Genomic DNA, 12,332 nt, shown 5'->3' with positions numbered 1-12,332 from the left:
CCCTGAGCATTGACCTTCTTGAGAGCTTCTCTCCGAGCCTTCCATTTAGCGTGGTTGACCATGCTCTTGGCTATGGCTTGGTTGACCTCAACATCGATCCTGAACTGGGCCACTTTATCATCAGCTCTTTTATTGGCCTCGATCACCTCAGATCTGGCCACTTCGAGTTTATCAGCCAAGCTTGCTTTATGGAAAATGGCCAAATCTAAACGATGTTGAAGCTCCTTAATACTCTCGATCAGCACCGAGACATTTTCTTTCGCAGCTTGAAGCTGGGCCTCAGACAACTTCAACTAAGCTTGAACGACTTCCTTTTTCGAGGCGAGGATATCCGTATTCTTTTTGAATTCTTCCACCTCGGCCAGTAGCCTATCTACCTGTGAATTGAGTTGTCCGATCTGCTCGATCCTCTGTCGAACCTGCAAAATCGGATCGTTAGTGGTTATCAACAATTCATCTTCATTATCATGAAAAATTCGGGATACCTGCTCAGCCATCTTCTCGTGCTCTTTCCGAGCCGCTGTCAAATCTGCTCGAAGTTTCTCACTAAGAAGTTTGTAGGAGTCACTCTTCTCAGTGAGGTTCCGAATTTCAACCCCATGCTCATCCTGAATTCGGAGGAAAGCCTCGTGATGCAACACCGAGGAATACAAAGATGGGAAAATATGTTAGAATTATCCATAACCCTAAGTATAAAAGAAATAACAAAGATACCATTAAAATTACCCGATTCAGAGCATGTTGGGCCTCATTGAAAAGGCAAGCGAGCCCTACCTCATTCATCACGGTTTGGTCCTCTTTGGTCACTAAGAACCGAAGGTAACTATCAATCCCCACAGGGGAGAGAAAACTCTGACATCCTCCGGGACAGAGAGCACTATTTTCCGCTTATGATGGGGATTGGCGCTCGGAGCCAGGAATCGATCCACCAATTTTGGGCCCGATGAAGACCCAATAACACCCGGCCATGGCATTTTCTTCGGTATCGACAACCCACTGAACGCGACAATATCCTCCGAGGCAGCAGACTCGAGCCCATCCAGGAAGCCGTGGATATCGGTTGACTCCTAAATACCCTCGTAAGTTCCACCCTCCAACATGTTAGCCTAACAGATAATGGCATCAGAATTCTGAGGAGATCCAGTAATGTCGAATATCCTAAGCTCGTCCCTCGAGATATCTTCCGCTGCCCGAGAAGTCCTGCCCTCGGTCTCCCTTTTGACCACCTCATCTCGGGACGGAACGAAATCAACTTTTCCCTGTTCGGGAATTACGGCCAGAACTCCCTTATTAACCTCCGCCGATTCGGAGGATTGTTGTATCACAACATTGGCCCGCACACAGGCTAACTTCTCTTCTTCTTCTTCGGGCTTGTCCCTTAATCGGCGGATAGAGTCCAAAGGCATGATATCAGATCCCCTTTTGTGCTTGCGAGTTCTCTTCGCCGATTTTTTCTTTTTCGAGATCGGGGAACTCGGTGCATCTTTTCTTTTCTTCTCTTTAACCTACTTCGGTGTAGGGACCTCTTCATCACCAGATTGGGGCCTCATGACAACATCTTTCCCAAGTCCTACAAAGGGAAAAAACCACCGCAAGATGCCTCCCACATGTCCTTCCTCATCCTTCGCTGCCCAGTCATTGCCTTAAATCAAAATCTATCTCTGTAGCACTTGAACCAATAGATCACTACCAACTTTAAACCTTTCCGAAGATCATCTTTCTCGAGCCATCACACTAGGAACACCGCTTCGATCCTGAACCACTGCACACCGTGATCTCTGACAGCAGCTTCCCCGACATCATTTCACAATACCCTGTCTCAAAGGAGAATTGAAGAAGGCCATAACACCGGCGAACTTAACACATTCCATCAAGGATGATGTCACCACATCACATATGAAAATTTCACCACGCTCGAAAATACCAAGTCTCGCTACCCCATCGACCCAAACCTGAGCAGTTGTAGTCCGATTGCCTGTCCTCTGCCGGAAATAAAATACTGAATATATGAATTATGCTCTGAGTAAAACCTCATTTCAAGTCATTCATTGCCTCGACACATAGACAAGCATCCTACCATTACACGAACACTTTGCGATAGCAACGCACGAATCTTCATAACAATCAATGCCAAATCTCAAACCTTAGGTAATACTGATACTGAGCTGAAACGACAGAGCGGCCTTCCGCAAGGCGACGACAATAACCCAATCAAATACATAAGGAGAAACATCCTGCATCACATCTGTAGTACCATTAAACTTCCTCAATTCCCAATTTATAACAAGCGCTTCATGTCGCATAAGATTGAATAGGAAGAAAATGAAGGCATAAGCCTCAAAGGATTCGAATCGCACGATGAGGAATCAAGAAGGGAAGTGTTCCTAACAGCCCTGAAGCCTCTCGAAGATAAGTACAGATATTTCCGTACCGATCCACAAGACTCTAATAGACTCGCTCATGACTCATGAGACCTAAGTGAACCTAGTGCTCTGATACCATGTTGTTATGACCCACAATCCATTAAAGGTTGTGATGGCGCCGGACACCGCTGTCGGACAAGCCAAAAATAAATATTTGTTTGTTTCTCATTTTAATATTTTTGAAATCATATTTCCTTCAATTAAGTAGTAAAAGATGGAATTTACAGAGTAAATAATAACATTCTTAACAAATTTCAATACAGAACAACCCATAATCACCCCAAAACCTGGTGTCACAAGTGCATGAGCATCAACTAGGAATGTAAAATAAAATACAACATCTGTCCGGAATACAAATTTGGACAGGAGAAATATAAATACTCTGAAGGAGACTCTGCCGGCTGCGGGTCGTAATATGGAATGCAGCCCACCAAAGTCCCCGCATTTAACCACACCTCTGCGCCCATAAGGCCGCTAGACATATCTGTACCTGCACAAAAATGTGCAACACGTGTAGCATGAGTACGTAAACAACGTGTACCCAGTAAGTATAAAGCCTAATCTCGAAGAAGTAGTGACGAGAGGTCGACTTTGACACTCACTAAGGGTCAATAATATTAAAATAGAAATATTTAAATCAACATGATTTATAGGAACAACAAAAAATTTCTTTAACCAGCAGAAATAATTAATTCTTTCAATTCCAAAAAAAATCCAATTTATCACTTAGCTTCACAAGCTGCAATGAAATATCAAGGTATTGTGTAATTATTATTATTAGGCACGATGTCTGTCGAGGTCGTTCGGCCCGATCCAAAGTGTCGTGTACACTGTCGAGAGACGTGCAGCGCGATTTATAGATGCATATATACTGCCGAGGCGTTCGGCCCGCTTGACAAGAAAGGAGGTCATTTTCTTATGAACCTCCAGAATGAGAAGATATTATAATATTAACACATAAGGATGTACAATTTCCATTAACAGTTAAATATTTTGCGCAAGAATTCAAATATGTGAAATTTTAGTCTCTTACTATTTTCTCTAACAATTTACAGTATAATTCTAATACTTTAATTAAATAAAGGATATAATTATCACAAGAAATTCATTATTTGAGTCCTAAACTACCTGGACATAGCAATATTAGTAGCTGCGCACGGACTCTCGTAACCTCGTACGTACGTAGCCCTCATAACTAGCAACAATTATTAATTTAAATCACCTATGGGGTAATTTCCCTCTTACAAGGTTAGACAAGAGACTTACCTCGCTCCGAAACGCCGTAACCGGCTCCAAAGCCTTTCCAACAACTCCAACCGATGCCTATAGCTCCAAAACTAGTCAATGAATGTTCGAATCCATAAATATATATTTTAATACTCATTACAATTAAATTTATAATAATTTTTAACTCCGCTCGAAAAGTCGATAAAATCACTCTCGGGCCCACGTGCCCGGATTCTGAAAATTTTCAAAGATAAACACTACTTATAGCATTACCAACCGAAATACATAATTTATTTCCAATTTCATGTCCAATTTCGCGGTCAAAATTTAAAAATACTAATTCAAGTTTTTTCTTCAAAATCCCAAATTTCTACTAATTTTCACATTTAAATCATTATACAAACCATGTATTTAACATGCAATAAGTGGGAATCATTACCTTGTATTACTCGTTAAAAAAACCCCTTTGAAGCTCTCCAAAATCGCCCCAACCGAATGAAAAATGGAGGAAAAATGAGCCAAGTCTTGTTCTTAAAGGGCCACACTGCCCAGCCACGATTTTTGCTTCTACGATCCAACAACCCTCCTGCGGCTCCGCACCTGCAGCAATTCCATCGCAGGTGCGGTTCAAGCTCGACCCAATTTCCCCCATATATGCGCCTCATGCAGCGCACCTGTACGTTTGTGCCCGCTTCTGCGGCCCTAGGCCCTTTGGCCAACCTCCGCTTCTGCGCTTGCCTTGCCGCTTCCGCGGCGTCACACCTGCGGCCCTTTTTTTGCAGGTGCAATTACACCAAAACTCAGGCCCTTCAGCAATATAACAAAACTCCACGTTGATCCGTTGACCATACGAAATCTACCCGAGGCCCTCGGAACCTCAACCAAATATACCAACATGTCCCAAAACACGTCGAGGTCTCAAATCACGCCAAACAACATCGAAACTACAGATCACCCTCCAATTCATACTTAATGAACTTTGAAATTCCAAACTTCTATAATCCATGCTGAAACCTATCAAATCACGTCTGATTGACCTCAAATTTTGCACACAAGTCATAATTGACATTACAGACCTACTCCAACTTCCGGATTTGGAATCCGACTCCGATATTAAAAAGTCCACTCCCGGTCAAACTTCCCAAAAATCTTCAAATTCCAACTTTTGCCAAATGACCTCAAAATGACCTACGGACCTCCAAATCCACATCCGGATGCGCTCCCAATAACAAAATCTCCATACGGAGCTATTCCCAGACTCGAAATCCCAAACGGACATTGATAACATTGAAATGGACTTAAGCTCAAATCTATGAAATTCTTCCAATATGCCAACTTCCATAATAGGCGCCGAAATGCTCCCGGGTCATCCAAAAACCGCTCCGGGCATACGCCCAAGTCAAAAATTATCATACAAACCTGTTGGAACCTTCAAATCCCAATTCTGAGGTCGTTTACTTAAAAATTATACTTTATTCAATTCCTTCAACTTAAGGCTTCCGAAATTAGAATTTTCTTTCCAAATCAACTCTGAACTTCCCGAAATTAAATTCCGACCACACGTACATGTCGTAATACCCGAAGTGAAGCTACTCATGGTCTCAAACCGCCGAATAATGTGCTAGAGCTCAAAACGACCGGTCAGGTCGTTACACATGTAATAAGAGGAGATGTACTCCATTAATCAAACACTGAGAAGATTTCATTAACAACTTCCATTCATTCCATTAGCAACTTCGTTCATAATGTCCAAAGTATTACAAGTTTATAGATATAATAACACAATTTGGAATCATAACCTTCATTTGAAACACAACTCAAAGACATAGCATTTTAATACACATATCATTCTTGAACACATTTCCAAAGGATAACATAATGTGTTAGAAACATTCGGAACACGTTTTGAATACTTAATTCTCGACACTTTGCTTATTCGGGACAATCGAATTTATTGGGAATAACTCGGAACATAGAATAAGGAACTTGAGACAACCATACTGGAAACTTATGAGAACATCATTGAATTCAATTCTAAGAGAGTAGTTTAGCCAACATATCTTGCTTTGAGCTTTCCTTAAATTACTACAACATTTCGGAAATTCTAGAAATCCCAATCTATTTTGAGACATAACAAAATTGAACCATTATTAGGAAGATATTCATGATCTCAGCTCATTTGAGCATTTTATCAAACACTAAGTGTGCAAATTTAACTACAAGGTTCTTCTACAAGATTTCCTTCGCTCCACAACCCAATATTTACTTATTTGAGCTCAACAATCTTCCCACAAACCTTACTAGTACAAGCATGTATAAATAATACTCTTATACCCAAGAATCATACTCCAAATCAACCATTATTTACCCAAATTCGAAATTAAAAACTAGGGTATGGAACCTTACCTCTTAGTTGAAGATCTTGTGAGATTTCCTTGTTGGATTTCAAAGATTGGGCAAGATCTTGATAAACAAAACACTTCATCTACTTTATCTCTCTAGAACACTCTCACTTCTCTCTAAAAAAAACCTCAGATAATTGCCCCAAAATAAGCCCCAAAGCCTATTTATCAAAATGAGATTGGGTTATGAAAATAGAAAAATTAACCCTCCGAAATCAGGTCTGCGGTCGCATAATGAACCGCAGAATGGCTATGCGGGTCGCAAAATGCACCGCAAAATCGGTGCCAAAAAATGAGTTGTACTAGTCCATTATGCGACCAGTTTTGCGGTCGCAGAAGCACTTTCGCGATCGCATAATTATTCTGTGATCGCAGAATTGGTCGCAAAATCGCATTTTTCCAGTCTTTTGTAATTTGGTCATAACTTCTTGTAGGAATGTCCAAGTGACGAACGGTTTGAAGAATTAGAAACTTGACACATAGACCTTTCCTTTGATAGGTATTACACTATATAACTCTTCATATCAGGAGAGGTATGCTCATTTGAAGTTAGGTCTTGTGCTAGCTCACTTGAAACTTTATCCCATCATAAAATGTTTAACTTGACTTAGCCTTGGGGCTCTTCTTAGACCATAAACCATTCTTAATGAACGTCATACATATATTATCCGGGAGTGCACCTAGGCGCGCATACTGTGCATTGCTCAGTAAAACGCACATAACATTTTGCATAGAGATATGTTAGGTCTTCACAATATATCGTTGGAAAGCTAATTCAAAGATCTGCAATTTTTGTGTTTTGGGTTTTCCCAAATTCCTTACACATTTTCACTACATCCTGATAAAAGACATACCTTTTGTAAACTTAGTCGATTTTATCGAATCTTATACACCTCACTCTCCGTCTTGATTCTAAAATAACTATTTCCACCCATACTCATACCGATGGAACTTCACATGTCCAAAATAAAACATTACTACTCATTTAACACATTCATACCTAAGCCGAATTTATGGGTTGTTACAGATCATCAAAGAATAATAAATTAGAGAAATATAGCAATTCTACCTTCATGCTTTCACAAAACCTTCAAAAAGGGTTAGCCATAGAGGTGAAATTGGTAGAATTTACTATTTATGTGGTATTATTCACGTGTAGATCACGTGATAACAATATTAGTAGTCGATGTCTTGGCGCCAGCGGAGAATGAAGTTAGTTATTTTTAGGAAATTGGAATCCGAAACCAACTCTTTGTCTTCCATTATATTTCTTCTCTATCATCATTTCCTCCAAAACCTTAATTCTTTGAGAATTATATGAATCTTGAAAAAGAAATGAAAAATTAGGAGGAGGATCAAGAAAGAAAAAAAAATAGAATTCGGGGTTCAGTTATTAGGCAAATTTAAAGCTACAAATGTTGTTCTAATTCAGGTACTTAATTCCCATATCAATATTTTCCTTTTCTTGCTTTTGGTCATTGTGGTTTGGCTTAATGCATTCATTTTTCTTTGTGCACACCTGACTAATTCCGCGGGTATCTGCTACCTCCCGTCAGTACAAGTATCGGAAACTCTGTCCACCAAGGTTTGGACAGATAAAAAGAAATCATCTTGTATTTTTACCTCCTTGGGATTTGACAAACATTATGTGTTAATCTTGACAATTATCTGTTTTCCTTGGTTTTCCCTTTAGGGAATTGCAATTTGAGGGGCTTTTTTCCGGGAGCTGCTTCGTGTGAGGTGGCTCCATCTGAAGATATTGTCAATACAAGGATGCTATATCAGGTAATATTTCTTGCTCATAGATTATCATTTAGCTGCTGATTTTCATTCTAAGTGACTTTGGAAACTCAATTTTTATTGCACACAAGGAAAATGTTATTGTATATTAACAGTTAGCAAAAAAGGGGACTTTTATGGAGTGCATAGTTCTTATTAATTAAGTCCTGGATATTATAATATTCTAATATAAAAGGTATGTATGTGGGTGGGAAGGGGGATATATTATCATGCTAAAATATCCATCTTTCCTTCATATTTGCTAATTCTGGCATCCTTTGCTTCCTGGTGCTTCTTTTTCGGTCGATCTGTACTTTCAACTTTTGTCTATCCATGACTATGTGGAGAAATCTGGAAATGAAGAATGTCGACTATGGTAGATGGTGAATTGAAAACATATTAACAACAATTAACATTTAAATCTTGTTAAAGCCCTATTTTTGTGGATGAAATGCAATCCCACTTACTGAGTAAATATGCCATCTTTGTTCTCCAATCTCCATGTGCATTAATTCTATCAATTCTGCATTTAAAAGCCAGGTAATATATAGCTGAACCTGGCAAATGGTGGCCAATTTGAGATGCGAGAATTAGGAGTTAGATGTATATCTTTGTTTAAATTACTGCATGATAATGGTGTTTGTTATGAATGTTCCCTCTCTCAATAGCTCATCTTTATGTGTATCCCGGCCTGTTCTTTTGCATTAAATGGATTCGCTTTGTGCAGCCTAGTAAATGGTATTCTGAAGGTGATGTTTAATTGTATTTCGGTGATAGACTCGTAATTAAGTATGTAAGTGGAGGCAGTACCATCTTAGAACATATGCACCAGTAACTGGAAATAAAGTTGAGGCCCTTGCACCACCGACTTTAATCATGGATTCTGAGCAAGAGAGTGAAGGAAGAAGAGATTCAGATGCTACTTTAGATGAAAGCGAAATAGGGTCGTCTAAAAGTTCGGAATATTCTCAATCCATCTCGTCTTCGACATCAGGCTCTTCTTCAGATGATTACATCCAAGTGGATCCAAAAATAGTATTCAACTCTGTCCCATCGGGTGTAGCATCTTCTAAATCTCACTCCGATGCCAAACTTATATCTCAAAGTGATACGTGCCATCAATTGGAAGAATCCTCGAAAACTTCTACAAGTTCCACCTCACAGGTTTCAGATGTCACTCATGAATCTGCATTCCCGACCATGTCACCTACACAATCTCCTTCTATACAGGTGATGGAAAGGCAGGCAGTTTTTGATCCCAATAGAATTCCCTCTTCCGTTTTTGGGAGTAAGGATTCGTCCTCTAAGGAATGGAGCACTGCTTCTAACGAATCATTGTTCAGTATCCACACTGCTGGAAATGCTAGTCCTGCAAGGGATGATATTGTAATGACTGATGGAGATTTCAAACGGTCAAAGAAACGAGACAACTCATGTGCAGCATTAGATAAATATGAAGAAATTAATAAGTCTGGAGAGCCAACTAGGTTTAGGCAGCCCTTGCCAGCTGCAAAAGGAAGAGAATGTAAGGAAAAGATCCATGAGAAAGGAAGGAATGTAAATGCTGTAAACAACCTGTTTGCAGCAGGTTCAGATGAACCAACAAAGAGAGTAGTCCGTTTTAGAGAGGAAATAAAAGTAGGAGACATCAGAAATCATTCTGCTGTCGTTGGCCTCTCTGATGGAAATAAAGGCTTTAGGGACTCCTGCACTGCCGTTCGCCATTCTGATGGGAAGGGCACGTCTCCTGTCTTTCCAATGTGAGTAACAATTCTTCTTTTTTGGGTTTCTGTACAGAAGAATTTTTATCGCTAATTAATTGTTTAATGCATGCATTTAGTTCTTGGATTTCCCCGAGTTAAACAAAGAGACAACCTGCTTATTTGTTCATTAATTAAGCACTTTACATTAATGTGTGAATATATAGATAGATACCATCTAAATTGTGAAAGTGTAAGAGTTCTTTCTTTGTCTTATCTCTAACTTACATGCTCATACATGGGCCATTAAAGACGATTTGAGAGTGTAAACCAAAAACTAAACCACATAAACACCTCTACTAACATAAAGTTGAAATATGCACTTGTGGTACTTTTAATACTATAACTTATACACAGAGGCGACATCGCTAATTGTATTTGGTAGCAGATGACAGAACAAGGATCAGACAAACAAGGTCCTGGATCATTTCAGATTGTCTGGAAAGATTTGACAGTAAGAATGCATCAGACCATATTTGTAACTGGATATCCGAGTTAAAGATTGCTAAAGATTAATGGATTACAAGCAAAACCTGATGACAAACTTGGCACGAGAAGAAGCTTAAAATGCATTATTAAATATGGACAATTAACTTAGCTTGGAAAGTATTATGCAATTTCCTATGAAAGAATCACTTTGCTTAACAAGCAAAATATCCATACTCTTCTGTACTACAAATCATCTCTCTTTAGTTTATTTACATGCTTATATTTATTTTTGCTTTTCTATTTTCATTTATGGTATAAGAGACCTCAACCAAATAAAGTAGTTTTATTCAAAATAAGGAAACATAGGCGATCAGGTTTTGATGCAACCGGTTTTGGTCTAAATGAGTTGGCAATTGTAGGTTTCTTTGTTCACCTACTCTTTAATGTGTCATGGGATAGTATTTCAGTCCTCTTTGGGTACTATTTGAGTCTATGGGCATGTAAATGAAAGTTCCTACTTCCCCAATATTGTGTTTTTATCTGATATGGAAAGCACTCTCTCTATGCAGAAAAAAGAAGTCTTCTTGGTGGTCATGCTGTTGTTCTTGTAGTAGTGGTTCTTGCTGCTCAAGTTGGCCAAGCTGCTCGTTGAAGTGCTCAGGTTGCTCTTGTAACTGGTTAAGCTGCTCAGGTTGCTCTTGTAAGTGGCTAAGCTGCTCAGGTTTCTCCTTTAAGTGGCTAAGCTGTTCAAGTTTCTCTTGTAAGTGGCTAAGTTGCTCAGGTTGCTCTTGTAAGTGGCTAATCTGCTCAGGTTGCTCTTGTAAGTGGCCAAGCTGCTCGGGTTTCTCTTGTAAGTGGCTAAGCTGCTCAGGTTGTTCTTGTAAGTGGCCAAGCTGCTCAGGTTGCTCTTGTAAGTGGCCAAGCTGCGCAGTTTGCTCTTGTAAGTGGCCAAGCATGCCTGTCGGCTGCTGCAAATGGCCATGCAGCCATGGTGGTTGCTGCAAATGGCCGAGCTGCCAATGCAAGTGTTTAACCTCGCTACGCTGCTGCTCCTAGTGTCCAACTTCTCGTAGCAACTGCAAGTGCCTGACATGGCAAAGCTCTGTGTGCAACTTTTCTGCACTGTAGCTGGGCGTTCTGCTTTGTGGGACTATAAATTATTTGATCTTGCCAGGTATGCCCCTCTCTCTCTCTCTCTCTCTCTCTCTCTCTCTCTCTCTCTCTCTCTCTCAATTATATGATAAGTTGGTCTACTTTTATTGAAAATTTCTACTTATGTTTCATGATATTGACATGTACTCGTATGTAATACATTCTAAAGAATCTTTCAGTTATGGTCATTGTAGAGACTTGATAGAGTAATTCTTTTCATCTATGCAGTTTGACGGAAGAGGAACAATGTATGTGAAAAGGATAGCCTGAGCACCAGCATACCCATTGAGCTCTGTAGTTGCTTCTAAGGAGCATTCCAAAAGCTATTGTGCCTGCCTTTGTTCTTATGGTTGATGCCCTTCTTGTAATTCTTGCCATCCCAACTCTAGCTGTTTCCTAGGACGTGAAGGCCTAATTCCATTTCGGCCCTCCTCCTACTTCTGCCTCGTTCATTAAAAATGCTTGCCACCCACATGCATAGGTTCCGTAGAATCAAGAGAATTTAGAAGTTTAAGTAGCATAATGTTATCAGCAGCAACAAGCTTGGCAAAATTGTGGAGATTCATAGTAGCTAATCTATTCAAGCATTGAACAATGTCCAATATCTTGAATTCTTTTAGTGTAAATAAGTAGGCAGTGGAGCTTAGATATATATATTTGTTGCCTCACATTACTAAGTCCATTATTGTGCAACCATTTCTTTCCTTTTTCAAGATGGGAGAAGAAAAGGTGGGAAGAGAGAATATGATGGAGGTAGTGTCGGTGGCGTAGCCACATATAATGAAGGTGGTCAAGTGAACACCTTTCATTGGAGAATTATATTATGCATATAGAAAATTATACTACATTTATAGGTTAAAACTATTTTTTACATATGCATATTAAAGCTTGAATACCCTTAGCGAAATTCTTGGCTTCGTCTCTCGGTAATGTGTCTTTGGATATTATTTGGGGCAAAATTGGGATGTTACATTAGTGTTTTGCTATATAGATCTACGGGTGTGTATGGATGATATATTTTTCAACCTTTTTTATCTTTGGTTGGCCAAAATATTTTTGAAAAATAAGTTCCTTAAAAATTAGGATAATGACTACCCTAATGAAAGTAGGCACTACTATAAATCCGGTAAAAATCGATCAAAAAAACCAACCAACTTTGG

At 39.5% G+C, this 12,332-nt stretch overlaps 1 protein-coding gene across 4 annotated transcripts; it reads left to right on the top strand.

The window, feature by feature from the left end:
- The first annotated feature begins 7,277 nt into the window (after nt 1-7,277).
- On the top strand, nt 7,278-12,045 carry LOC104093169 (probable GPI-anchored adhesin-like protein PGA55). 4 transcript variants are annotated; one of them, XM_070199737.1, is made up of 6 exons: nt 7,278-7,484; nt 7,609-7,637; nt 7,746-7,837; nt 8,609-9,591; nt 10,590-11,194; nt 11,401-12,045. In XM_070199737.1, the coding sequence occupies exons 4-5, from the start codon at nt 8,708-8,710 to the stop codon at nt 11,074-11,076; spliced, it is 1,371 nt and encodes a 456-aa protein (XP_070055838.1). In that variant the 5' UTR covers nt 7,278-7,484; nt 7,609-7,637; nt 7,746-7,837; nt 8,609-8,707; the 3' UTR covers nt 11,077-11,194; nt 11,401-12,045. The 4 variants fall into 4 exon arrangements, with proteins under 4 accessions (XP_070055838.1, XP_009597185.1, XP_033511245.1 ...); XM_009598890.4 differs by having other exon boundaries at nt 8,559-9,591; XM_033655354.2 differs by lacking the exon at nt 7,609-7,637.
- Nucleotides 12,046-12,332: the final 287 nt, after the last annotated feature.

The sequence above is a fragment of the Nicotiana tomentosiformis genome, chromosome 4 (assembly GCF_000390325.3).
Source record: "Nicotiana tomentosiformis chromosome 4, ASM39032v3, whole genome shotgun sequence".
In the NCBI taxonomy this organism is placed as follows: Eukaryota; Viridiplantae; Streptophyta; class Magnoliopsida; order Solanales; family Solanaceae; genus Nicotiana; species Nicotiana tomentosiformis.
The sequence above is the reverse complement of the archived record's forward strand: the minus strand, read 5'-3'. Positions and strand labels throughout refer to the sequence as shown.